General features: G+C 40.4%; 1 protein-coding gene across 1 annotated transcript; it reads left to right on the top strand.

Moving 5' to 3' along the window:
- Nucleotides 1-1,483: 1,483 nt before the first annotated feature.
- zgc:113516 (uncharacterized protein LOC541449 homolog) lies at nucleotides 1,484-24,589 on the top strand. The gene is made up of 9 exons (XM_047595381.1): nucleotides 1,484-1,616; nucleotides 1,794-2,006; nucleotides 6,142-6,404; nucleotides 7,850-8,002; nucleotides 11,760-11,896; nucleotides 12,399-12,482; nucleotides 13,959-14,119; nucleotides 17,164-17,237; nucleotides 24,064-24,589. Exons 2-9 carry the CDS (start codon nucleotides 1,878-1,880, stop codon nucleotides 24,131-24,133), a joined length of 1,071 nt encoding a protein of 356 aa, XP_047451337.1. The 5' UTR covers nucleotides 1,484-1,616; nucleotides 1,794-1,877; the 3' UTR covers nucleotides 24,134-24,589.
- Nucleotides 24,590-25,845: the final 1,256 nt, after the last annotated feature.

Below are 25,845 nucleotides of genomic sequence, written 5' to 3'. Positions count from 1 at the left end.
TAGCATGTGTGTGCAGTTTTATCCTTTATTATGGAAACCTCTGACTTAAATTACTTCGCATCTGTGCCGATCACTCCTTTGTCCAAAAATATCTTGAAAAAAAAACAAAAAAACAACAACTTTGCAGTAGTTCCCGCTGAATGGAAAAGTCAGGGTCCTTTGTCTGCGACAACATTTAATCAGAAAGAAATCTGCTTCTTTTGTCCTGCTCTATTCACATTCTTCTCACTATATTTCCAAACGGTGCTGAATGGCTGCAGCTATAGTGACTCCATTGCTTTAATGACGCCAGTGAAAAAAAAAGACCTGTTATGTCAAGAAGTCAAGAGAAACTCAAGCAATATTAACTCGGTTTTGTTACTCTTTCATGCTGTCTTCAACACAACTGGTACTTTGTTGATCCTTTCATAAATGATTAATTTTCAAGGCTCAAAGGCCCAAATGTTAATGTCTGCATTCTCCATGTTGACAATCGCAAGGAACCGAAAGAAAGGGAAGCAAGACATACAGTAAATGAAGTTGTCTGAAAAGTCTCATAATAGTATAGTGTATGTATGTGTGGGTTATTGTGCATGTCATCTCTTTTCCAACCAGCCCTTTTGTTCGGCTTTATTTGAGAGGCACACAGACAGTAACACAAACACTGACTCCTCCACTCTATTCTACCAAGCCTTACATTTTTAATCAAGACGCTCATCTCTCTTTCAATACACAACGATTCTTTGATGATGAGACGCTCTTTGATGGCGAGTGAATTTCATTTGCGTCTAAAAGCTTGCAAAGTATTCGGCTCAAGATGATCACCACATTCGTGACTTCTAGGCAATTACTGTAATGATGCAAAATGGTAAACATTGGCCCAACATCTAAATAATTTAACAGGCCGAAAACATGCTGTTCCAATGTTTATGAAATCCGTTTTGTGTTTACAGAGTGATCATGCTGAAATGTTCCATGGCATTGAGCAAGCATGAGGGGTCATGAATGAATGTTTGAATGAACTAATTATATGATATTTAAACGGCTCCTCGGTTTCAGACAATGGACTCCACCCTTTTAAAGCCTCTGCGGGCGCACACGAGCCGAATGCAGCGCGTCTGAAAAATGTTGCGAGAATAAAACATTCTCTTATTGGCCTGATTTTTGGCGTCTGCTTACTTACTTAGCTCCAATGGAGCTCAATAAAGTAAACTGTAAACTTAAATTGTGCATTTGGCGATGTTTGCAGCGTGTTCAGTTTTTTAATGTTAAACACTGAACTAAACACTGACTGCAGGCTGAGTTCAGTTTGTTTTATATAAAAGAATATGTTTATAGGGGATATCTTCTGTGTTACAGCAGTAATGTCAAATGTATCGGTATTTATTTACATCTTACTGTCAGTATATCAGTTCCAGTCTTTAATCATTATTAAAGCTTCATTTACAGGCGGCGGGTTTTGCCTCTCAGCGACTCTGTCTTGTTTAACGCTGCACGTGCCTGGTGTCGAGCTTTAGTGGTTAATGTGTAAACTACAGCAGAGGGGATGAAGATGCCCACAGGAACGTTGGCCCCTGATAAGCGAGCTGTGTTGCTGCTGAGTCACTGGACACGCGAGTCGACAATTTCAGTCACTTGTAAATACCACTGATGGCTCTTGAATTGTTCTGACAAAGTAGATATTAGAACCTTGTTGCTGTTAGATCACCACCATTACGATTCTTATGCCAACCTCATTTAAGTTTGTCTTGTTTGTGTGTTGTTTTGATTTAACCTGCACTGGTCTGACCCTAGTGTGGGTGATATTTTGACAGGCTGTTGACTCTGGCCTTTATCCGAATGGTTTAAGGAGAGGTTTCCGAACGAGTCTGGGACCTCAGGTAAAATCACTCTTCAAAATGGACTGTAGTGGCAACCAGCTTCTCCATGTGGACATCCAAATTGATGAGCAGGAACCTCGTAGAGGAATCCTGGACCTTCTGAGGAGACTGCGCCCTCACTGGAGGGCAGAGGACATCCAGATGAAGGCAAGTGTCTCTAAGTCAGTGTCAAGTGTCTGTCTCCATTTGTCTATTTGATGGTCTTTTATTGCATTTTGAATCTGTAAACTTGGAGCGACAAACAAAAGCCTGTGTTACTTTGCTGTTATCGGGGTTTAGCTTTCAGGTTTTGGAGTGTTGGAGTCATTTTCCGACTAGATTTGAATAAGAATGGGCATTGGGAAACCTGACTCTGAAACTGCTGTACACAGGCCATTTCAGTTAGTGCATTATTAAACAGCAAGGCAGCAAGTGTTGAAGATTTCAATAAAAGGGAGTTCCTCAGTGGAAAACCATTAATATGTCAATAAATGACATCCAGAGCAAATATTGACACACAACATGGCAGTACTCAGTAATATTAAATGCATTTCCCCGATAACATATCAAGTCACTTTTATTTATATCTACCAAGAGAATTTTAACATTGGTATCCACTTGACAGATCATTACATTTACAATGATGACAATCATCAATCGTCAGTTCATTGTCCTTGTCACTAATCTAGTCTGTATAATAGTATATATATTACATTGTATTTCTATAGTATATAGGGATCAATGTCACATTTTGGGATCTCCAGACAATCTTACAATCTAAAACAGATATGGATAAAGTGATCACTTCTGTTCTGCTGACTCATGTAAAAGCTCTCTAAGCTGGCCCATGGCAGCGAATTCTCACATTTTCTCAGTTGCTGGCTGAGTGTACTTCTCCTCTGGACTGTGCAGGATTGGTTGACATCTTTCCTATTCTCTTTACTCAGTTTCATTGCAACGCTGCTCTGTGATCGGCAAGGCTCGGGCTGGATTTCAATTTTGCCTTGGGACATGATAATAAAGCAGTTATTACCTCGAAGTGACAGCGACATAGTTACTAGGCTACACACACAGCCAACAGTAATTTCTGGTATTTTGGTCATGACTGCACAGTCGTTTGTGATACTGCAGAAAATGCAGGAAAGCAGAGACAGACTGACCATTCAACACGCGTGCCATTTAATTCCCTAAACAAGACTACAACAGCACAAACCCACTGTCTTACAGAAGCAAAAAACCCAAACCCCTAAATGGACCAACATACGCAGGCAAAAGTAAGAGTTGGATAAGTCTGACTGAGCCTTGGATGTAAAGACCAGAGGTGAACGGGGTGGAAGTGTGAACTGAAAAAAGCAGCAGAGGAGAAACATATTTAAATTTGAAAGCAAGAACATGATTGGCTGAATGAGTGAGGACACAGATTAAGTCTCTCTGATTTAATGGAGGCTGAGCTTGATCTGTAAATGCTACAAAACAACAACAAAAACTACATTTTAAAGAAACCCAGGGATATTAAGTTGTCAAATGAAACGGAGAGAAAAGCGCATATGTTCCTAAAAGTTTGTTGTGAACATGTTACACAATATACTACAGAAAGACACTTTATGTTTCAAAAGGTGGAGAAAAAAAAATAAAAAAAGCCAAGGTAACTGAACAACAGAAGTCGACTCTTTTAGTGGTGTTGTCGAAGCATCTATTCAGAACAGGATAATCCCATTCTGGTCCCATGTGCAAACACAAGGTCCAATCTTTCAGAGAAATAGGGTTTATGTTTGTTAAAGTCACCGCACATTGGGTGGGTGACCTCTCAATCTATACCAGGTCCAGAAATGTACACAGAGGAGCACATGTCCGCCCTCGGCAGCTCCTTTAATAATGTGTTGTGTTCATCAGGGGGAGAAGAGATCATGCTGCTACACCTGTGCTTTTAACTGTGACGTTCTTTGTCTTATTGCCATCCATTCCTTTTTAGGGCTCACAAATGTGCAGAAGAAATTCAAGGCAATAAATCCATTTCGTCTGGAACGATTTACTTACACTTAAAGAGAAAAGACACAGCATATTTTTCTGAAAGAAGTGTTTTTAATAGATTTTTTTTTCAAAAGACAGTCACTAAGCAAAAAATATATATTTAAAAAAGACAATATACAGAAATCACAGCCAAAAACACATGTAATAACTGTGTCAAAGTCAGCCCTCCCTCCACTGCATAAATACTTGATCAGATGTCAAGGTGGGCATGTTTGTTCACATCTAGATGGAAAACTGTGTGGTGAGCAGGTCCCATCTGAGGCTCAGAAAATGCCTTGGGGACTGTGGCACCGGATGAGGGACTTTGTGAAACCTCCAAATGACAACAAATGTCAGAGGAAGCCTCCTTTGCAGGCAAACAGTGGTCACTGTGGCGTCGTTGTGTACACTGAGCAGTACAGGGCGTCCTGGAGGTGTGATCTTCAGTGTCAACAAGTTCCAGACGGCTGCAGCTGTACATGTATTATCTATTAACAGAATATGCATGTGCACATTTGCTTTTCAGCATGCCAGGGCACAGGGTTGCGCTGAGGAAACCATAAACGACTCCAACATATAATAGCAAACAAATCAAGTTATATACTTTATATAACTTTTTTACATATCAGTCTTGCTGTATTCATATCTCACAGTATTGTGACTCTTGTTCCAATTTAATGATAGGAGTGTGGCACAGAATAAGTGGTACATTAATTTGTTAGCAGAATCCCCTTTTTCATTTACATCTACATTTGGTGGAGGTGTTATTTTTCGATCTGCCCAGATCATGTCATGGATCTCTCCAGAACTATAAATGGCGTCTTGCGTGCTGGCGGTAAAAGTTCTTCCAGGATGGGGGTCATCTTTTTCTCTGTCCCATTTGAATCAGCGGCCCACTTCTTTCACCATGCTCTAAGAGGGACACATGCAAGCCCTTGAGACCTACATAGGGGATGACCCCATAAAACCTGATATTCTCAAACAGTGTTTACTTGCAATTTGAATTACCCAAAACACCACAAAAGTTAGCAACTTTCTGCACAATAACTCAGAGTTGAAAAGTTCGTGCATGTGTTGAGAGCTGTGTAACCCATCCTCGCTACCAGTCAAAAGTTTGGGCACTATTTCTTGTTGAACTAAACGAGGAGGTGTGTCCAAACGTTTGTCTGGTGCTGTACATCAGGCCCTGAACTCATCCGTCTGCGATTTACTTTTTCCACATTATCATGCTTAGATTAAGCTGTTAGGGAACTGCTACCCAAAGGAACCACCACCTGCCACCTCCTGTGCATTGAGCATTTAAGCTGTATTCTCCGATATTCCAAGAAAGACAGCACACTACATGTAGCAGCTTCATTATACTGTGTGTGTATATTCAGACTCCATCCAGTGCTGCTGTGGCAGATCAACACTTCCTTTTGGATTTGTATCATTTTGAACCATTTTTATTCCTCAATATATACTGCATGAACAAAAACTAAAAAAGGCTTTCTTCATATAAATATACAGTGAAGTCAAATACCAACAGATACAGAGTGAAACCTGTGTACCATTGTGGTTCCGTTGTTAAACAGGATCTCACTCTATTTTATCAGCGGGTTATTTATCAAGTGTCTGAATAATTCATCTATTATTGATGGTAAATGAAGGGCTCATTGTGTCTTGCACATTGTGGTGTCATATTGACATCTGTGAAGATCTTACTTATCTGAGGACTGAAAATGTTCTGTTGTAAAGTTCCTTCTTAAGTTTCATTTTAAATATACATATCAGCATTTGCTGGTGAATCATCACTGTGCTCCTGTATTTCCTTCCTTTTCGTCGTGTACCAAACTATGTCTTTAATGGACAGTCAGTGAAAAAGTAAATGAGCCGTAACGGTGGTAAATGAGTGGCCTGTAAATTGATACGGCACCAAAAGCTGTAATCAAGACTCCTGTAACCAAACATACTGCAGCTGCTGGCCGCCTGTTATTTACCTTCGGAAGCACCGTGTGTATTGTGAGTCGTCCCAGATTGTTATATATAAAGAGTAAGCTGGACTTAGATGGCAGGAGTGTGACCTGCAGTGCACATGCCGTTGCAGAATAATGATGGGTGTTTTCTGTACAAACCAGAATGGTTAAAACATACTGTCATTTTATGGTCTGCTCTCCTAAAACATTATCTTTACCAAGAGGTTGTGTTGTCACAGTGTTATCATTATCTGTAATGTTGTCTGCTGAGGAGTTTAATTTGCTTTGTTCCTATGTTTTTACATGTCCCCGTTCATCTGGATGTGTTTTATTTCCAGACATTCACTGAGGGCATCACCAACCAGCTGATCGGCTGCTATGTGGGCTCTCTCCAGGAGCCTGGGTGTGTTCTGGTGCGCCTGTACGGCAGGATGACGGAGCTCTTCGTCGACCGGGAACAGGAGGTAGAGATGTTCCAGGTCTTCCACGCCCACGGCTGTGGACCGGAGATCTACTGCAGCTTCCAGAATGGCATCTGCTACGAGTTCATCAGAGGAGCAGTGCTGGACGACGAGCTGCTCCATCAGCCGTCCATCTACAGGTCCATAACGCAAGAGCTTTTCACTTTGCGGAGTTGATCTGAGGAGTGACAGAGCACTGAGCTTGTACGTGTTTTCACAGTGACAGCTAGAAATCGCCCAGTTCGTGCAGCAGTGGCTCCAGTTACATAAGGTGCAGAAATTGGGTCAGAAAGGAGAAAAGTTACTGTAAAAGACAAGGAATGTTTCAAAAAAATATTTTTAAATAGTTCAATCTATTTATCTTATTTATTTATCTTCAAAAATATAAATGAATAAAAATCTACTACACCATCTTTCAATAGTTTTATCTAAATCAATGCTAACTACGTCTTGTAAAAAAAATAATTTATCATTTATTTTAACATTCGCTTTTTTATTTATTTTTTACATTTTTATTGTTGATCTCTATTAGAATGAAACAGGATACATTTGAAAATCATGGTCAGTATGATGAAATCTAGTTGGAAATTTATTTCATTCTTTAATGCATTTGTGAAGAGACTTATGATATTTTGAGTTCATCTGTCATTATAATGTATATATATTTTTTTATTTTATTTTTGTGTTATTCAAAAGTCACAAATATATTAACCTCAAAGCATAAAATATACTTATATAAAATTATAATATATAAATAATAAGGTAGATAGATACTTTATTCATCTCAATGACAAATTCACATTTCCAGCAGCTTCCAGCAGGTAGTAAATACTGTTAGATATAAAGATGGATAAAAAAAAAAACATGTAACATGTAAATATAATAACCAATAATAATGTTATATGTGTGCAATAAAGTAACAATTGATTTCATTCAATTTAATAATGAAAACAGAAAGGTGAAAGTTAAATGATAAGTTATCTGTGACCATGACCCTGGTGTTATAATTCCTTCAATGTCATAATAAAAATAAAAATAGTGAAGACTGCTGCTGATATTTTCAGCTGATATATTTACAGAGCAGGGTCACACAGACAATAACGCGCTTTGTTTCTGTTTTCTGAGGAAATAGGTAGCAGTCATTGCTTGCCAGTGCTTTTTTCTTATTATTCTTTCAGCTGAGTCATGTTTCATGTTGAGCAATGTTGTTTATTCATGCCCCCCGTTTCATTCATCATCCTCACGATAACAGGCCAGCGTCATTATTCACACCGCAGGACAGTAGGACACAACACAGCCAGCCAAGGCCGAGCGGCCGGGGCCATGATAGCCATCAATCACCTAGCTCTGCCTGATACCCTCTTTGGGGAATACCCAGAAAGCCTAATGTCACCGCGAAGATGCCTCGAGAATGAACACTCAAGTGGTCAAAAGGTCACAAATGCAACGAAGCCCATTTTTTGAAAAGAAGAACCAGATAAGAGCGCTAAATGGAAAAGGGAGTTGTGTCTCTGCCCTGATAATGGTTGTTTGTGCAATAACAGCGTCAGCCAGACTCATCTGAGAAAATGTTTTCTCTCTGCAGATTGATCGCAGCAGAGATGGGGAGAATCCATTCGATCCAGCCAAAATGTGGTCAGTCTGTTGAACCTCTGCTCTGGACAAAAATGTCTCACTTTCTCACCCTGGTGAAGAGCAGCGTCGGTGGCAGCGCAGCCGAGCAGCAGTGCACAGGAAGGTACAAAAACCGCACAGTTCGTCATTAATATTTACAGTGCAGTGCAATCAGAGTGCTGACCAGTGAGCAGCTGCACTGGAACAGTGAGGACTCATCAGACCTCATCTCTTTACGTCTGCAAATTAGGCTGGTTTGCTAGTGACAAGGACTCTAGAAGAAGAATCTGTTCCTGTTGTGGCAATCTAGGACACATTACTTCAAAACATACTTGGTTAATACATTATAAACTGTGTTATGTACAAGAACAGAGAGGTTGGCAGGTGTAGCCACATTAGCTAAGGTGGATGGGGTTTAGCCAATGTTCAGTTCTCCCGTTGAAGGAATGTGTCGGATTGATGCGTGAGTGGGATAAAGAGATCCTGCGTGCTGGATTCAAGAGGCTACTTCTGTGGAAGATTTCCACCGTCATCCCTTTGACAGAAACCAGTCACATTTTTACGCGACTGCCTTATCATTTTCTCACATTTCTCAATAACCTGCCCGCCGTGCTCCTCTGCGGCCTCCCCTTTAAACACCCGAGCAGTCTCTGTAGCGTTTTGAACGCAGGTCGCCTCTTCGAGCCGTCATTGGCGGGAAAGGGTCGAGGCGGGGGAGTGGCCTCCGTGGGGATGACATTGCATCATCTCTGACAGGGGTCGCGGGGTGAGAGGTGAGAGGGGCCTTCCAGACACTACAAAGAAACAGACGCTTGGCCGCAAGCTCAACGCAGAGCTCTCCCTTATCGGTCAAACGTTCATCGTTGTTTGTGTTTGCAGCGAGCAGGGTCGGAAGTCCACACAGAAGGCGATGTCCGAGTCTCTATTTCTTTGAGATTTTGCGAGTTCGAAATGATAATGAAAAGCAGCAATTTTAGATCTTGGTGAGTCTATGCAACCCCGACAGCTAATTAAACTGCACCATGTCATCAATAAGAGACAAAACAGAGAGCTATTCACACTTTAGATCAGTATTTTCTGCTTTCATTATATTCTGCAGGCACTTTTTAGCTTAAACACGCAGTGTTGATGTAATTTAAATGCATCATAGATACAGTATAATGCATGTAAATAAATCACAGATTAACCATCACTGATTCATTTTACATTTCATCAACAACTGTTCAGTGAACATGTAACGTGTTGAAATTCTGCCAAAACAAAGTGATGCATGCATGGATACTCTGCCACTGAAGCGTAAGGCTACGGAGGAATAATAGACTTAATGTCTGAAGAGAGTTTTGAATTTTATTTGATCAACCAAGGACTTAACCTCTGCTCTTACATTTAACTCCTCTATGTATTTTTTTAATGCATCTCTGAATTTGTCTAGGGATCTGTTTTGCTCACAATGTAGATGTGAGGAGCGTTGAAGGTTGACTCAGAATTCATAACTTTGGATAAATACCTCGGTCTGCATCTGCAAGAGGAGCCTGCACCACATTCAGAGGCCCAATAGATGGTGCTATATTGTGAGACATTTGTCTGACTTGACACAGTCCAGAGCTGCTCTCACACAGAAAGACACACAAAGCAACTAAAACTGACCTGGAAATGATATATTCATGGAATATATATAAAATTATGACATGAGAATTACTATAGTAATGATAAGAGTGCTGAAATGTTGCAGGCGAATTTGAGGGTTTCACAGTTTAACTTGAAACTCGCATCTACGGCGTGTGTGCCTGTTTACACGTTCGCTGGTCCCTTGCATGCGTGATATGACAGGAGCGAGCAGAAACAGAGAAGACCAGGACTAGGAGGGGGGAAAAGCAAAGGAGATTTTAAAACAAGCATCAGAGAAACTTTTGTACTTGAGAATGTATGAGTGCTGATATGAATGCCATCTTCAGAGGAAATGGTAAAAGAAAGGCAGAGAGAGGGAGAGCAGGAAGAGGCTGCACCTGCAGAGGAGGTCTTCAGCTCTCAAGCCACCCGCTGTGCAGAGGGAGAGAGAGAGAGGGAGGGAGAGGGGCTGCAGCAGCTGCAAGGTTTCGTAGAGAGACTGCACAGTAGAAGTCAGCGAGAAAAGAAAGAAAAGCAATGGAGTGCAACCTCTTCTTCTCCCAAAGACCCCCCGCTACGTCTCCCGTTTGCACTCACACAAATCGCATAAAACTGCAAAGAGCGGAGAATAAAATCAGCAGAGCTCGGCTGGTGTTTGAAATCATATGTAAATAAGGCACATTGATAATGATGCGCCAGAGGAGGAAATTCCACTAATTACCTTACAGAGACTTGACAGGGAGCAGGAGGCGAATGCACTTGACGCACTGTTCTCCATGAAAAGGACAGAAAAGAGAGGAAAAGATCTGATGGCAAGACGACAGGTTTCCATTTAAAGTCAATGCAAGTCTTTCATTTAGCTTTTGACTCGGAGCAATCGTGGGCTCCTATGATAAAGTCAGTGTGTTAGGTTAGAGGAATGGAACTGGGTTGAAAAGGAATCAGGGTGATTCACCATTCAGCGGCGTGTTTTAATTCACATTAGCGAGGAGATGGATAAACTGTGCATGTCAGAGGGGGTCGATTTTAAATAACAAAGATCTCCGAGGCAAGTAGATGTGAATCAAGCACTCCATTCTGGGACTATATCTTTTGAAAATGCAATGTGGGAATAACATTTACTGCACTTGTAGAATTTTAGCCGAGGATAAAAGTGAAGTAACTCCTTTTTTTTTTTTTTTTTTTTAGTTTGAAGAGATTGAAACTTCCACAGGAAACAGCTATTTTTAAAATACTGTATATCCGTACTTGCTTGCAGGTACAAACATTATAGTTCAGATATCAACCAGTTTTTATTCAATCCTCACTCCATCAATCTACAGCAGAGGAAGACCGGCTGAACGAGCTGGAGGAAGATAATATACAAAATGGACTTGTTGTGTTGTTGGGGATGTGTAGGTGGAGTTGTATAAGGCAGCAGAGCCTCTGTGTCACGACTATAAACAAGGCTCCTCTCCTTTTGCTTTTATTGTGCGTTCCTCACAGGCCTCACTAAATTATGTCTCCGAGTGTGTATAATACCAGAGCATCTGTTTGTTCCCTTCGGAATAAATAGGTAGTGTTTAAATTACACTGTTTAAAGTACCCTCTTGTCGTGGCCGCAGTCGGGGCTGAAAGGGAAACATGAAAATTAATTAGGAGACGCATGCTTGCACAGCAATTCTTCCAGGTGCATTCTGCACTGACGTCCAAGGACATTAGTGCCTTCTTTGATAGATTGAGTAATCAAGAGAGTGAAAACAAGGCATGCAACCTCTCAGTGGGGTTTGCTGAACTGTGTCGGTTTACAAACATGTTGTCCCTAAAAGAACGTGTGGAGTTGATGATAAAGTTGATCTTCCATATCTGCACCGTATCTTCGCAGACTTTCCAACTTCCTCTTGCGTTTCCTTCGTTAGTGCAAGTTCAGATCTTTTTCTCTCTTTTTGTGTAACATGCTATGCTGGTAAAAGTAGAAAGAACAACTCAAACAGAATTACATCGCTGGAAGGCACGAGTTTTAATCTGAAACACTGATACGTCTATTTCTTTTAGTCCGCACCGCTTTAAAGGCAGGTTCTGGGTTTGATTTAGCTTTTAAACAAACATTTAAAAAAAAAAAAGGAATCATAATAGCTCCACTTTATAATGAGGCCTACTTACAAAATGTTTTAAATACTCCGATTTAATTATTTCCTTTTATTTGTCCTGTGTGGTTGCTATTATTTATATATAGAGATTTTTTAAAGAATTATTTTATTAACCTACCTAACGTAGTTGTAAACACTGCCTAGGCGAGGCGTGCCCAGCTTCGAGACACTGTCGGCGGAAATGGAGTCGCTGAAGAGACACCTCTCGCAGACTGACTCGCCGACTGTCCTCTGCCACAATGACCTCCTGACAAAAAACATCATCTACAACCACAAAGAGGGTGAGGAAATCACGCCGGTTGGGATTCGGAAAGGAAGCTGGCATGAGCAGTGTATCGTGTGAATGCATTTCATCATCCGGAGCCAATTTAAATTGTATACAGTTAAAAGTGAAATGCTGGCTTTTGCTAAACTCTCTTAACTGTATTAAAATAGAGGAATGGGTTTTTTTTCTTTGATCAGTTTAACACAACACAGCTTTACACTCTTCCCCTTATTTTGCACAAAAAAGCAAACCTTCACATCACTGATAATGCATTCCCTATTATTAAATATCTTACCTCATTTGTAAAATCTTTTTATTATGATTTTTTTTTCTCATATTTTACAAGGATGCCCAGAGTGACTCAGTCAAAAGAGACTCCTTGTCCCTTTGAGTCCCACAAGGTTCTATATTTTCAACAAAAGGGAGGGGGGTGTTGTCAGTTGCAGGTCCATACCTAAGATGCATTTTTCCACGTTGTCCTGGTAACCGCTGCTGCTCTCCCTCTCCTCTTCCTCCAGGAATGGTGAAATTCATTGACTATGAGTATGCCGATTACAACTACCAGGCCTTCGATATTGGCAATCACTTCAATGAATTTGCTGGTAGGTCTGTGCTGAGATTAATAAAAAAAAAAAAGTTCAATTTGTCACCAAATATTTTTTCCATGCCAGCATATATGAGATTCATGTTGAACATTGGCAGCACTGGATGTCTGTCGTGTATGCCATGAAACTGCGTCTTTCTTTAATGCTGCCCAGACAGAGTGCTGCATTCCTCGTTTATTCTGAATGCTGATAAAAGTGACTTTAAATGACCAGTAAAATTTGACCGGGTCAATCTGAATACTCAGGGAGCAATCATCAACGATTATGACTAAATTCATGTCTGAGAGTGCTATGCAAACTTAGTCCAGCCTCAGAAAAGCGAGCTTGATGTTAAATTATCACTGAAATGAGCCTAGTGTCAGAATAAATGCTGTCTGTTGCCTGATAGAATCCCACTAGATCTGATCTGTTTCTCTTTACTAAGAAAGTGATAAAAGAAATGAAAGTATTGAAATAATTTATGTCGTATACTGTACACCCATAAGTGTGAACTGCATGTTTTCCTGAAGCAACAGAAATGACTGTGACACAATTAAAGAACATCACTGCATCAGATCAGATCAGATAAGAAATGAGGAAGAGAGAAAGTAAAAATAAAAAATAAAAATGTCTGTGTACATATCATATGATAAAAGGAGCTAAGGCACAGGGTAGTTTTTCTCTATGAATGACGAGTGCACTACATGTGAAATGTCTGTGGTAAATCGTATGTAAAGGTACAGGAGTCAGAGGGCATAAAATTGGAAATGTTGTAGAGATTTTCCTGACATTTCCTTCCTATTAAGAGACAAAACGGTTAAAACTGAGAAAACTACGTAGATTTCCAGTTAAGCTTTCATCTCCAACTAAAGGTGTTCATGCGCATGCCATCCTTTCACTATTTTTTACTTTCTTGTACTGAGTACAAATTATTATCCATTGAATAGAGCCTCTATTTGAACAAAAGTTGCAAAAACACTGAAAAATATTTCCTCTAGTAATTCAACAAAAGCCTTATAAAAACGTCAGATCGAAAGTAATTATTGTCTCATTAATATATGATGCCAGTAAGTGTAGAAAATTGAAATTGAAACTGTGGGTAGTTTTATTTGCATCATATTTTATAATAATATTTTACATGTAGGGTGGAAGTAAAAATAACAGTATTTTCCTCTGAAAGTTATTAGATTAATTATAAAGTGGCAGACATTGGAAATACTTATATTGTCTGGTATTATCTTCTTGCTTCCTTCTTGTTATACGTCTCTTTTAACATATGTGTTTGTGACACAATGTCTGATACACAATGTCCTCTGATAGAAACTGATCAGCCGGTGGGTTTAAGTGAAATTGACAAGTGCTGACTGGAACACGGTTTCCCCACTTGATCTGTGGCGAGCCTTCACAACTAACCGTTTTTGCAGGCATCGCGTTGAATTTGATCACTGCCAGTGCTCCGCTCACATGTGTACATGTCTGTGTGTCACGCTGAAGGTGTGAACGATGTTAACTACAGCCTCTACCCGAGCTGGGAGCTGCAGAGGGACTGGCTGACGGCCTATCTGGAGAGCTACAAGCGCAGCACGGGGCGTGAGGTTACTGTTACAGAGGCAGAAGTTACACAGCTCTACGTTCAAGTCTGCAAATTCTCACTCGTAAGTGTCTGCACCCGGCGACTTTGTTGAAATGTTGAAATATGTCATGCTGCAGTCCCTCGGCTCTTTGGAAAGACTTTGGAAAGTGACAAGTCTCTCAACAGCCATTTCCTTTTTCGAAGCCCTTCTCGTGGAGGGACTCAAATATCTCAACATTATGAGATTAGTGTGTGCGTTTCAACAGTATCCATATGTGCGCAGACGTCTCAAACGGCACGGTGGCAACACATCACCATCACATTTTAACAATTTACTTTTCCAACACCTCCCCCCCCTAAAGAAAACCATCCACGGCTGACCCACCGCCGTTTAAAGTTTGATGGACTCCATCTCAGTTGATTAGAAACTACCGCAGGGAAAAATGAAAGACAGCAGCCAAAATTATTTTTCTCATGACCACAATTTTCATTCTTTGGTGGCTCAAGTGGTGCTGGGCTATCTGTCTGAGAGCGCTTTCATAGCTCAACACAATATGGAGAATTGTCTGACCAATTTTGGGGTGGTGTGAATGTCTCTTGAAATAGCCCAGAAATGATGAGGGAAGCATATTACTTTTTAAAATAACTTGCGCCTCGGCCAAAAAAGCAGAGAGGGAGACGTGAGAGGAGGGGAGAGAAATATGGCCTGGAATGGGAGCGAGAGGAGCGATAACATCGTGTTGATTGAAATCAGATTTTCTGTGACAAACCGAGGAGGACTCTTGACTCGGGGGAAGTGGGAAAAATTGATCACTGATGCTTAACAAGCCAAGTTTCCAGCTCAACTCATCCTGACAAGCCGTGTGTCAAAATGAAAGATGCTGAGCCAGTTTACGAAGCAGTCACGGGGTCAGATTTTTTTTTTGAAACAATCGTTTCAATGAACCGAGTTGAGAGTTTGCTTGAAATTACCCACCGCTAGCAGCATTTCGCCCACTGAGTACTGCGTTTAATTAAAAGGCTTTTATGCATCACGCGTGGAGACACGAGACAACCGATCAAAATATGCAAGGTTGTTCTTATTGTTTCCCTCCTTTTGATAACCAGAAGTATGATGAGGGCCTGGAAACTGGATTCCTGCTTGACCTGAAATAATTAGGCACCACTTAGCCGAAAAACGTACCTACAGTCATTTTGATAATTTGAGATCGAAAAGGCAAAAAATAACTTGTCTCTGCTTCCCAAATGAGCAGGAATACTGACATATTGTGATTTTTATTGCACTCTTAGCTTTAGACCATTAGCATTAGAAAGCCTCTGACGGGTATTATCTGACATTACACCGGTCAAACTATCAAGAATGTCAGCGTTCGTTGCAGCTCTGTTCTCCTTTCTGTCTGATGTTACTTGGTGAAAGTTGAGGCCACATTTTTTTCACCGTTTAAATCGCATTGATTGAAGGTTTTTCTAAACACATCTGGTAATTCATTATGTGCAGCTGATTATGGGCGACGGGCTTTGGGAAATAATTACATTTACTGTATTGTGCCTGTAATATTTTTTTTTCATAAATGCCAAATGTTAAATGCCATTTGTTTCATTCGTACCACCACTGCATCGCTTGCTAATTGCTCGGAAAAATCAGCCTGCATTGAATTCTTACTATAGTTTAGTCTCAGTTGTCAATAACACAGAAGAACCTAGGAACCAGGGAAACCAGCCTGCGCTGAAGGAAGCTGTGTGGCGTCGACAAAGCCTGGCCGGTTGCCAGAGCTCTGCGGTATAAAGCTCCTCTTCCCAATCTTAATCCCTGACAAACTGTGCCAAGACCCAGTGGGGTCTTTACGACTCGTCCTCTCCTCGACAGGGATCCCCCCGTGATGTGGAAGCTAAAGCCTGCGGCTCTGTGATGTCACTCTTCCCACACATCTCTCATTCCCGTTTTTCTCAATGGCCCCCTGTCACCGACGGTCTCTGCTTAGTGTTAGATTAATGCTCTCTTAATGGAGAGCAGTTATTAATCATAATGGAAACACGCTCAATCTCTCTCTCCAGCTAAGGACAGAGATTAGAGATGAAAATCTGCCAGGGAGGGGGGAAAAAAAAAAGCCAAGGGAAAACCGCACATTGCTCTTCAAGTATTTCATTCCGCCCTTTATTTGATTATCAAATAAAAATGTGATTATATCACTGGGCCACAGAACAGAGGCTCGTCTGGATCTTATTAGGACTCGCTATTAGTGGCCTCACCATGAAGATTTACAATAAGGGTGGAGAACAACAGAAATTTATGGAGGCATGGAAGTCCGCAAGCCTAAGTGAGCAAAGCCATTAAGGAGGGAACCATTCAATACAGAGGTTTGTCATTCTGACTGAGCAGCGTGCAACTGGCATGCAGCAGAGGCAGAGGCAGCGGCAGCAGCTATGGGAGCAGTTACGCGACAGCTACAGTGTGTTGTCACGGTTCCGCGCGATGGCACGGGCAAACGTAGCAAAATTTACGGCATCGGTTGTTCTGTGCTAGAAATCTTCTCTACAAATATTATTAGCATGTTTACGCTTTCAAATGTTCCAGCCCCCTAGGAATGTCTCCTGCCGACCGCGTGTAATTAATGAGCCTGTCATTCAATCAGATGCCTTAGAATCGGAGTCTGTGTTCTTGAGCAAGACGCTGACATCTGACCTCGCCGTGGCCTCCAGCAGGGCGGAGGTGCAAACCAGCAGTGTGCTTTTGAAACTTGAGGGTGTATGAGACTTTCATTGTGGTCACACACTCTTGCTGTCACCCCTTTGAAGAGAGCGTCAATTGTCAATGCAAGCACATCACATTTCGTGCACTCAACAAAGAAATTCTGATTTTCCACCCGTGTACGCGGCCGCTCGCCCCTCTTCTTTCATGGTTTGGAAGTCACCCTGTGGGAAACACTGCATGTAACCGGACAAATATTATGTCAGCTCTTGTTTGTGTCGTGTTCAGCGTTTCATTTTGTTACACACTGGCCGTCTGTAACATCACAACAGAAACGCCTGTAATGTGATAACATGCTTCATAAGCTCATCAGTTGTGGATTGGCTCGAGCCTAAACATGAACCGCTGGCACTTATTTCTTTCTTCTCTCTCACCAGGCGTCTAACTTCTTCTGGGGTCTCTGGGCCATCTTGCAATCACGCTTCTCCTCTATTGACTTTGACTTCCAAAGGTTTGTACTCCAGGCCAAAGTATTTTAAAGGTCTCTCATCTGAACATGTCCTTTTGCATAAACTATTACTGTAGTTTCCTCATAGCTTGAGATTCATACTCATCTGAAAAATTGATATCATATATTTATATATATCAGATTGATATGCGCCACATTTACATTAACATTTTTAATGACTTAATGAGGAAACACACAGGAAACACATAAAAGCACAAACAAAAGTTGAGTGCAGTTTCTCAGGACCGCCGTATTACCGCACTTAACATCATCATCAGTCACCTAAATACTCACAAAGAATGAAATATATCCTGCTCATTGAATTCAGACACTCAGTATTTTAGCGTAATGTTTAGACAAGCAGGGTCTTCATTAGGAGTGCATGACAAAGAATTTGTTGGCCGAGAAATTGCATTAAAGACCGTGGAAATATTTCACTTCCACCACCGGAGCTTCTAGACTTTGTGTATCTATAATCAGGCATAAAACAGCCAGGACAGGCGCACTTCTTCTACTCTTCCTGTCATTTTTAAATGCAGACAAAATATTTACACATGGAATTCTCTGCTGTTCCTCACTGTCAAACCACACATCATGATAAGATGAAAGCTTTCACAAAGGCTTTCGAAGGACATCAAAACTAATTTCTTTTATTTTTAAATATATAACAACCCATAAGGACAAGTAAGTTTTAAACCAATTCCAGGAGACATTCCTGGCGACCAGCAGCCAGACAGTAAAGTTCAGGAGGGCAAAATGTTCCCCGCCACCCCCTCTCTTTCTTCCTTTCTCCCTCCTCAGCGTGCCCCACACCCGCAGCAGTTGTGATCGTGATCCTAATCACTATTGACATGCGGCACCCTCCCCTCTGTGTGGCTTTCTCTGCCGGCTTGCTAGATCAGCGACAGGGCCCCCGCCTCATTTCGATCTGGACCTCTGAGGAAATGTGATCCAGAGGGGTGCAGAGGCACAGAGGCACTATTGTTCCAGTGCCGTCGGTCCTGCCTTACATATACGTCTCTCATCCTGGCTGGGCCACATGCGCCTGCTAGACGTCTGCTCCTTTAAGCCGCCGGCTGAGGTTATCCTAAAGTGCATGGTGAGGGTTGGGTTACCTTTCTCTAACCGGAGGGTTAAACTAAAATGAGCTCTGAGAGCAACACTAACTACGGAGGACCAGGTCTAATGTTTGGAAGCGGCGCTACCCTCCTGACCTCTGCCCAGCTGCAATACACTCACGTCCCTCTGTCAGTACTTTGCTCGGTATTCAGGCTGCACAGAAACAGACAACGTGGACGGCTACGGTCGAGTTTGAAGCCGCTTTCATCCTTTTCAGCCAAACACACAGACTGTGAGCGCATACCATGGCCATAGCTCTCAACCTTGAGAAGCTGTGAATAAGAGGTTGGCTTTGTAAATAGCATGAAAAAAATATGCATTTACATTCAAAAGAACAGCAGCATGCAACGTAAATGCATCTTCAACCAAAAGGTCGGATCGGATGAATAAAAGCTAGAGCAGATCACCTTCAACAAAACACTTGTAGTGCGCTTGTTTGCTTTTTCGCTCCTCAGTAGCTCTAAATGACATGATATTAAGGAATTGCATGCACTGATGACATACAGACAATGGCAATACAATGAACATACAAAGAAACTTATTGATTACCCTGTTAGCGGTTAGCTCAAGGTGTCTGGAGTGTTCGAAGCATCAGGCTTGTTGTCTTAAGTAATTTATCAAGTAGAATTGTGGCCACTAACAAGAGTGTTTTTATCCACTCCAACCTTACATATTCACACTAAGGCCATCAAAACATTTAAAAAATAAAATTAAATACACACTTAACAATTAACATGCACGTTCTATTATTCGGACCTCGACCCAACTGTAGCATGGGCAGTCGGAAAGTGATAAAAGTAACAGTGACATAGTGGAAAGCACAATCTGAAGTACAGACGTAGTAAATAATTGTACCTGTGGAATGGACAGTTCTAAGTATTGTAAATCCCCAAAAAAGTTAACAAAAGGTTTTACTTATCAAGCAGCTGGATCAATGGAATATTCTAGACATTTGTCACTGCTTTGGACTGCTGAAATAATAACATTTGCAACATTCAATTTTTTTTTTTTTTTTTTTTAAATATCCTTTGATGAGACATTTAAAACTGATGTTTGTGATTACTTCACATTAATCACATGTTACATTAACTTTGGAGATCTTGCAATGAAACGCAATTAAATATTTTAATCCACCGGCAACCCTAATTCACACCCAGGTAATTAATAAATACCTGCTTGCTGCTGTTGGGGAAAAAAAAGGTTGAGACAGGTTAGATTAAAGAACGCAGTCAATTTAGCTTGGAAAAAAGACAATAAGCTAAAAGAGGCTGAAAAACTCTGGGTTCATCACTAAAAAACAAAACGCCTGTTTTTAACATAAAATAGTTTTCAAATGAGAAATAACTCACTTTAACCTCAATTTAGCTAAAAACCTGACCAAAGTCTTTTATGCCTGTTAACTTGACAGTGAAAATTCAATGTACTTCTTGTGATAAACAAGTTCTTTTGAGGCAAGAGATAAGAAGATACAGTCATACCCAGTGTGAGCGCGTGTGCGGTGTGTTAGAGTTTCCTCCCACTGTTTTCCCCCCTGAGCCAAATCTCCGCCGACATCCCGACGAGTGACAGGCGTCGCCCAGGCCTTGTGCTTTAACCAGGGCCAGATGTAGATGTGACAATAGGGAGCCACAAGGGGAATGCAAACCCACCCTCCCTCTACCATCCATATTTACTTTGCTTATATGATTTTATTCATGTGTTGAAAGTGTCTGCGAGTCAGCGGTTAAGATTTGTGGACGTGCTGGCAAGGCGAGCCGCTATTTGACAAAGACATTATTATGAGGAAATGAACGAGGAGGAGGCCCACTGTTTGGAATAGCCTGACTGCAAAATTGAGGGAATTGTGCACAAAAGCACATTGTGAAACGGAATACCTGCTTTGGCGGCACTTCATTTTCCCCCTACTTCGGCTAAATACAAAAATGTCTCGGCTTCTTCTCTGATGATGATAAATGTTAAGCACGCTAGTTTTAGGTGTCAGCCTTAATAAAAATAGTCATGAAGAGATCTGTGAGGCTTACTGTTCTCATAAATGGGTATTCTCAAATGTAATTCTGCTTATGAAAAGTGGTAGCGAGATGGGTAATAAGATTAACGGAACAAAGTGATAGTGACTTTTTCTTCTTTTTACTTTTTTTCTGAATTATAAATGAACAAAAAGGCAGTTTTCACTTGATATTCTAACTAACTGCATATCAGCTTAATGCGATGTGTCAAGTGAAGGTTTGAATTTAACTGAGCCTCATCTGATAATGGTTTAACCAACTGAATATGTATCTGTCACAATTTCAAAACAGACCTAGTCTTCCGCAGTGTCATTTTTGTCCCCCACAACAAGGCTACGTCGTCCAAATTTGGAAAGCCCTTGTTAAAATTTCAAGGCCTTTAAGTGCTAATTTCTTTGGTTTCAACTGAAACAAATGTCTGTCACTATATATTTCCAAATATTGTCCTTTTATGGAGCCCTAGCCCTGACGGCAGTGTCACACAGGGAGCCTTCTTCAGGTCTCTGCATTTACTTAATGCCACAAAGAAACACACAAAACAAAAGTAATTGATAAGATACAGAAGTGTAAATAGAAGAATGCAATTTGACTGAATTACAGAAAAGCTCGTGTTGGAGTTTAGTTTTGGCTGTTTTACGAACATATTCATGTATCAGCTGATGTGGCACCAACATCATTTTAACTGTTGAAAACCTCAGTCTGGATAAAAATAGGAATCTGCTGCCTGGAACATTTTGTACAGGAATGTTCTGAACAGGAGTGATAAAGGATTTGATAAGCTGTGAATTATGGTCTGAGCATTTTGTCAGTCAGTGCGTCTGAATTTGTGACATTCACAGAATTAAATTTTCACTCGCATACTGTACGCGGTGGAAAAAATTGCACTTTGGAGGCCAAAACTAACAGGACAAAGTGGACACACACAGACCACAGCAAGGAGACTACTGGCACTGATTGGGTTTATTTTAGCGGATACATGAATATGCCTTTATCTGCTCGGAGACGGAGATTTAGCATTGGCGAAGGACATCTGTAACTTCAACTGTAACGTGGATTTTAAATGGAATGTGATACTGCGAATGTTGTGTAACAGTCAGCAGAAACTGATTCTGAAGGATCATCATGAAAACATTTTTTCTTGTTTGAAAATTAGGAGCAAAGATTTTCCTTTGTGACAACAAGGTTTCTGGTTTTGTCCAATCAGGAAAAGGGAGTCTTCACTCCACTGTCTGAGTGAATGAGGGAAGTGTCAGTCATCCACTGTAGCACACAGCTTACTCAAAATTAAGTCCGTCCAGAGAAAACGCCTGTCGCGCCTCGCCAAACCACAATGAGTGAAGTGAAAATTGTCTGCTGGCCTCCACCAGGCTAACACCAAGGATTTCTATTTCCCCAAATTTTTTTATTATTAACTATTTTCCAGTGGCAAAGGTTAGACACATACTGTACTTCTACCAACAAGCTACAGGTGTGTGTTTTATATCTAAGGTCACCATGCAGCAAAGGGAAAACTGCAAGAAAAGAAAAAAATTCGAAGGAAAGCAGACAACAGGAGCCAGACTCTGACATAATAATTAGAGTGCGGTTTTACCCAGAGATGCAGGTGGGGAACAGAGTGATGGAATACAAGCAACTAAAAGGCATGTGTCTGAATTATCTTTTTGTCTCACCCAGCAATAAGAGCGAGAAAACTGATTCGGCATTGAGGAGTTCAGTGAAAGCGATTATTAAAGGACAAACTCCTCTGTGTGCCTCCATTTTCTGTGCTTTTGAAACTTCACTTAATTTCAAAGGGTATTGTGTAATGGCCAAGGGCAACACCGTACTCAGACATCAGATTTATTGATGCGTTCGATAATATGGCTTGAACAAACACAAAACCACTTTTCTCGCAGTTAAGTTCTGAAATGCGCTGAAGCTCTAGCCCAGCTTTCAGACTCATTGCTCCAATGAATAGAGACTTGATGCTGTATTGTTATGCAAGTTTTTCAAACAAAAACTGCGCCCACCTTGAGCTATGAGCGGGATTTGAAATGTGACCTGTAGCGAACACTAAAAGGGTTGGGGTTACATATTTTACATATTTACATATTTTCTTTTATATGGGCTGAGACCCGTATTTGAACAATATACAAGCAAACTCCAGTTTAGTGAATAATCTTTAAGCTATGATCTGTCAAAGAGAACTTCCACAAACGTTAAATATGGAGTGAATAGTCAATTAACATGAAGCTGGAGTGAAGAAAAAGACACAGATGGCGTCAAGTTAAGAACATAACAAACATTGGATGACTGTCTTTGGAGTTCAGAAAGAATGACATAGAATTATCCAAGAAAAAAACTGGACATGGACAGATGTCCCGATATTTAGACTGTTTTGTAGGGTGCAAAAATGTTTAAACTGCACTGTAATATATGGGCTTAGAGCAGGGGTCTTCTTCATTTTTCAGGCCAAGGACCCACAAACTGATGGAGAGTTTAAGTAGGGACCCCCTATCTATTATATGTGTTCTATATTAAACTCAGTCTAGTGCTATTTATAAATATATCATCTTGCATTCATATTAAGCTATTCCTTATCTATTTACTAAAATATGTTGGCTTCATGTTAATGTGTATTTAAAGGAATATAAATTTGTGGGGCAAAATTAAAAAAAATATATAAAACATGTCCAATCAACCAAATAAATTGCGACCTCCCCTGCAAGACCTATGGCTTAGAGTAGATTGTATTGTTTTTGACGTTATGATTTATACTTATGGTGTGATGATGGCAAAGTTTGCATTTACCACTGGAGTTATGAGATCAATGACATGGTGGGAATTGTATGATCCAACATCTTTGACCTACAAACTAGACAGTCATATCCCCAACTTTGAAAAAACAATGCTAAACCTTACCAAGTAAGGTGATGTTTTTCTTCATTTTTCTCATCTCATCTTCTACTACTGCTTTATCCTCACTAGGGTTGTGGGGGTTGCTGGAGCCTATTCCAGCTGGGTGAGAGGCGGGGTACACAGAACAGGTCACCAGCCTATCGCAGGGCCAACACAGAGACAATCAACCATTCACACTCAAACCTAGGGTCAATTTAAAGTCACCAATCAGCCTAATAAGCATGTCTTTGGAGGTGGGAGGAAACCGGAGTCCCCGGAGAAAACCCACACAGACACAGGGAGAACATGCAAACTCGAATCAGAAAGGCCCGAGCTGGACTCGAACCCGGACCTTCTCACTGGGAGGCATCAGGGCTAACCACCGAGCCACTGTGCTGCCCTTTCTTAATTTAAGCTTTAAAAAAAAAAAAAAAAAAAAAAACGGTTTAAAAATACACTACACGATGAGTGTAAAATATAGAATGTAAAACAGATCATAACGAAACATGTTTGGCCTATTTTTAAATTAATATGTGATGGTAAGAGTATGGTTAGCCTTAGAAAATCTACCTTTGCTGAGGAGAGATCAATGCAAACATGTCAACATTGTCAACATAAACTCAAATGTACTTCCAGAACCATAATACAAATATTTATTTATTGATCTTAAAACCTTGAGGCAGCATAGGAACTACAAAGAAAGTTAGTCAGGACGATTATATGCAACACATCTCCTAAATAAATTCATTAAAAATGATTTTGATACTTATAATATGAAGTTTTGTGTTGTCTAATCACTTGTTTTCTGTTCTATGCCCTCCTCTCAGATATGCCATGGCACGTCTCAACTACTATTTTGAGAAGAAAGAGGAATACTTTGGACTGACAATGAGCTAGTCACTAGCTCTACTTCTCAAGAAGAGTTTTGAGTGATGTGATCCATACGTCTCTTTTGCGTACTGCAATGCTGCGTAATCTGTTGTGGAAAAGGAATGGCAGGGAATAAGCTTATAAAAGTGCTCACCATTGTTTGTTATTTCAGGCTGTAGTGTGAGTTAATATGTTTTGCTATCGCTGTGATTTTTAAAATATTTGTTTCACCGCAGTCAGTATGCCGATAAGCCTATTTGGCAAATTTAGATGAAGCTCATGCCAGAAACACATTAATTGTTCCCACATTCAGCCAGCTCGCATGAAGCCACAAAAACTGAGCCTGATCATAAAAGCCATAAGAGGGTTATTTGCAGACTTATTCAGTGTGTGCCGCAGTTCTGATGGAAAACAAGTTTCATTTCAACTTATTTACTGTACCGAGCAGGGGATTATTTTAAATCATTCTCTTTTCTTGCTGAACTTGGTGTAGAGTTGTTTTGTATGTGCCTCACAGGGTGTTCCTCAATTTCACAGTGTATTGTGCATGTTTAAAAATTATGTCAGATTCAACAGCCTTATTTAAGTGCTCAAACAGCATGACGTTATAAATCAGTATTTCACCCTGAGTCAGATGAAATGTAAAGCATGTCTAAAGGTTCACTATGTACACTAAAATCCTTCATTCATATAACAAAAGCACACGTCTATTTGAATGCACCTCAAATACAACTGCAGTTTGCAGAGTTAATGGGTAAGTGCTACTTAACCATGGAGCTACTAGTTTCAGTGTGTTCTCATATGAATTATACTTATTCATTATTGGATTTAGAAGTTAAAAACTGATTTCTTTAAGAGTAGTGGAGGCACACTATTATGTATATTATGTTTATTTGAGCCTATAGCTACGGGAACATACTCTGGGCTGTCATCTGCCTTCTGGATGTGTGTTGCTGGTACCAGAAGTTTATTAAATACGTATCTAGCAAGCGCTATGAAATTCTGATGGATGTTTAAAGAATTAATTGACAATATTCAGTGTCTACAGTATATAGTTGTATAATAATTACTTAAAGTTAAAAAGACCCTTGTGGTGTACAGATGTTCCATGCTGTTATTGTGCAGGCACGTGTATGTAAATGGAGGTACCACTGGTTTCTTCTCAAATTAATCATTTTAACTTGTCACAACAGGAGAAGCACAGATTATTGTTCATTTCAAAGAATGAACAATAATTGTTCCATTCAGTGCTATTAAGGTTATTAAGGTGTCCAAGGATGCCATAAGGCTTGTTTAGGCACATTACTCTATTATACACACACAGATTGTAGATTTAAATAAATGTATATATACAACCTATTATAAACTGAGCTTTTCTGGGTATGAAAAAATAGCCCATGGAGTCAAAAGGACTAACTACCAACTAATTAAGAAATAGGCACCCACCTATCACTATAAGTGAAGAAGCCCTAAATGATGGCCAACTTTAAGCCCAAATGACAAAACAGCTGTTTCTGCTGTATAGTTTTACATACGTAAGAGGCATGATTCCAAATGCTGCATTTTCTGTCGAAACATAAAACATATCAGCTGGAATAATTATTCATAGTAGACAGGGTTGTGTTATTCTGATGCTAGTTCTACTACAATAGAACCGAACCATGTGCATCTCTGCTAGTGTTCCCTTTAGTCCTGAAAGTATGCCTCCAGTGATCCAAGGCTGGACTAACCACATTAAC

Source organism: Mugil cephalus, chromosome 10 (genome assembly GCF_022458985.1).
Source record: "Mugil cephalus isolate CIBA_MC_2020 chromosome 10, CIBA_Mcephalus_1.1, whole genome shotgun sequence".
NCBI lineage: Eukaryota > Metazoa > Chordata > Actinopteri > Mugiliformes > Mugilidae > Mugil > Mugil cephalus.
This window is presented reverse-complemented; position numbering and strand designations above follow the sequence as displayed.

What these genes read in the sequence shown, in the direction of transcription:
- zgc:113516 (XM_047595381.1), top strand. Translation starts at nt 1,878, where the DNA reads ATGGACTGTAGTGGCAACCAGCTTCTCCATGTGGACATCCAAATTGAT. An exon ending in CAGAGGACATCCAGATGAAG is followed by an intron (nt 2,007 to 6,141) that starts GCAAGTGTCTCT and finishes TTTTATTTCCAG; the next exon opens with ACATTCACTGAGGGCATCAC. An exon ending in GAGCAGCAGTGCACAGGAAG is followed by an intron (nt 8,003 to 11,759) that starts GTACAAAAACCG and finishes AACACTGCCTAG; the next exon opens with GCGAGGCGTGCCCAGCTTCG.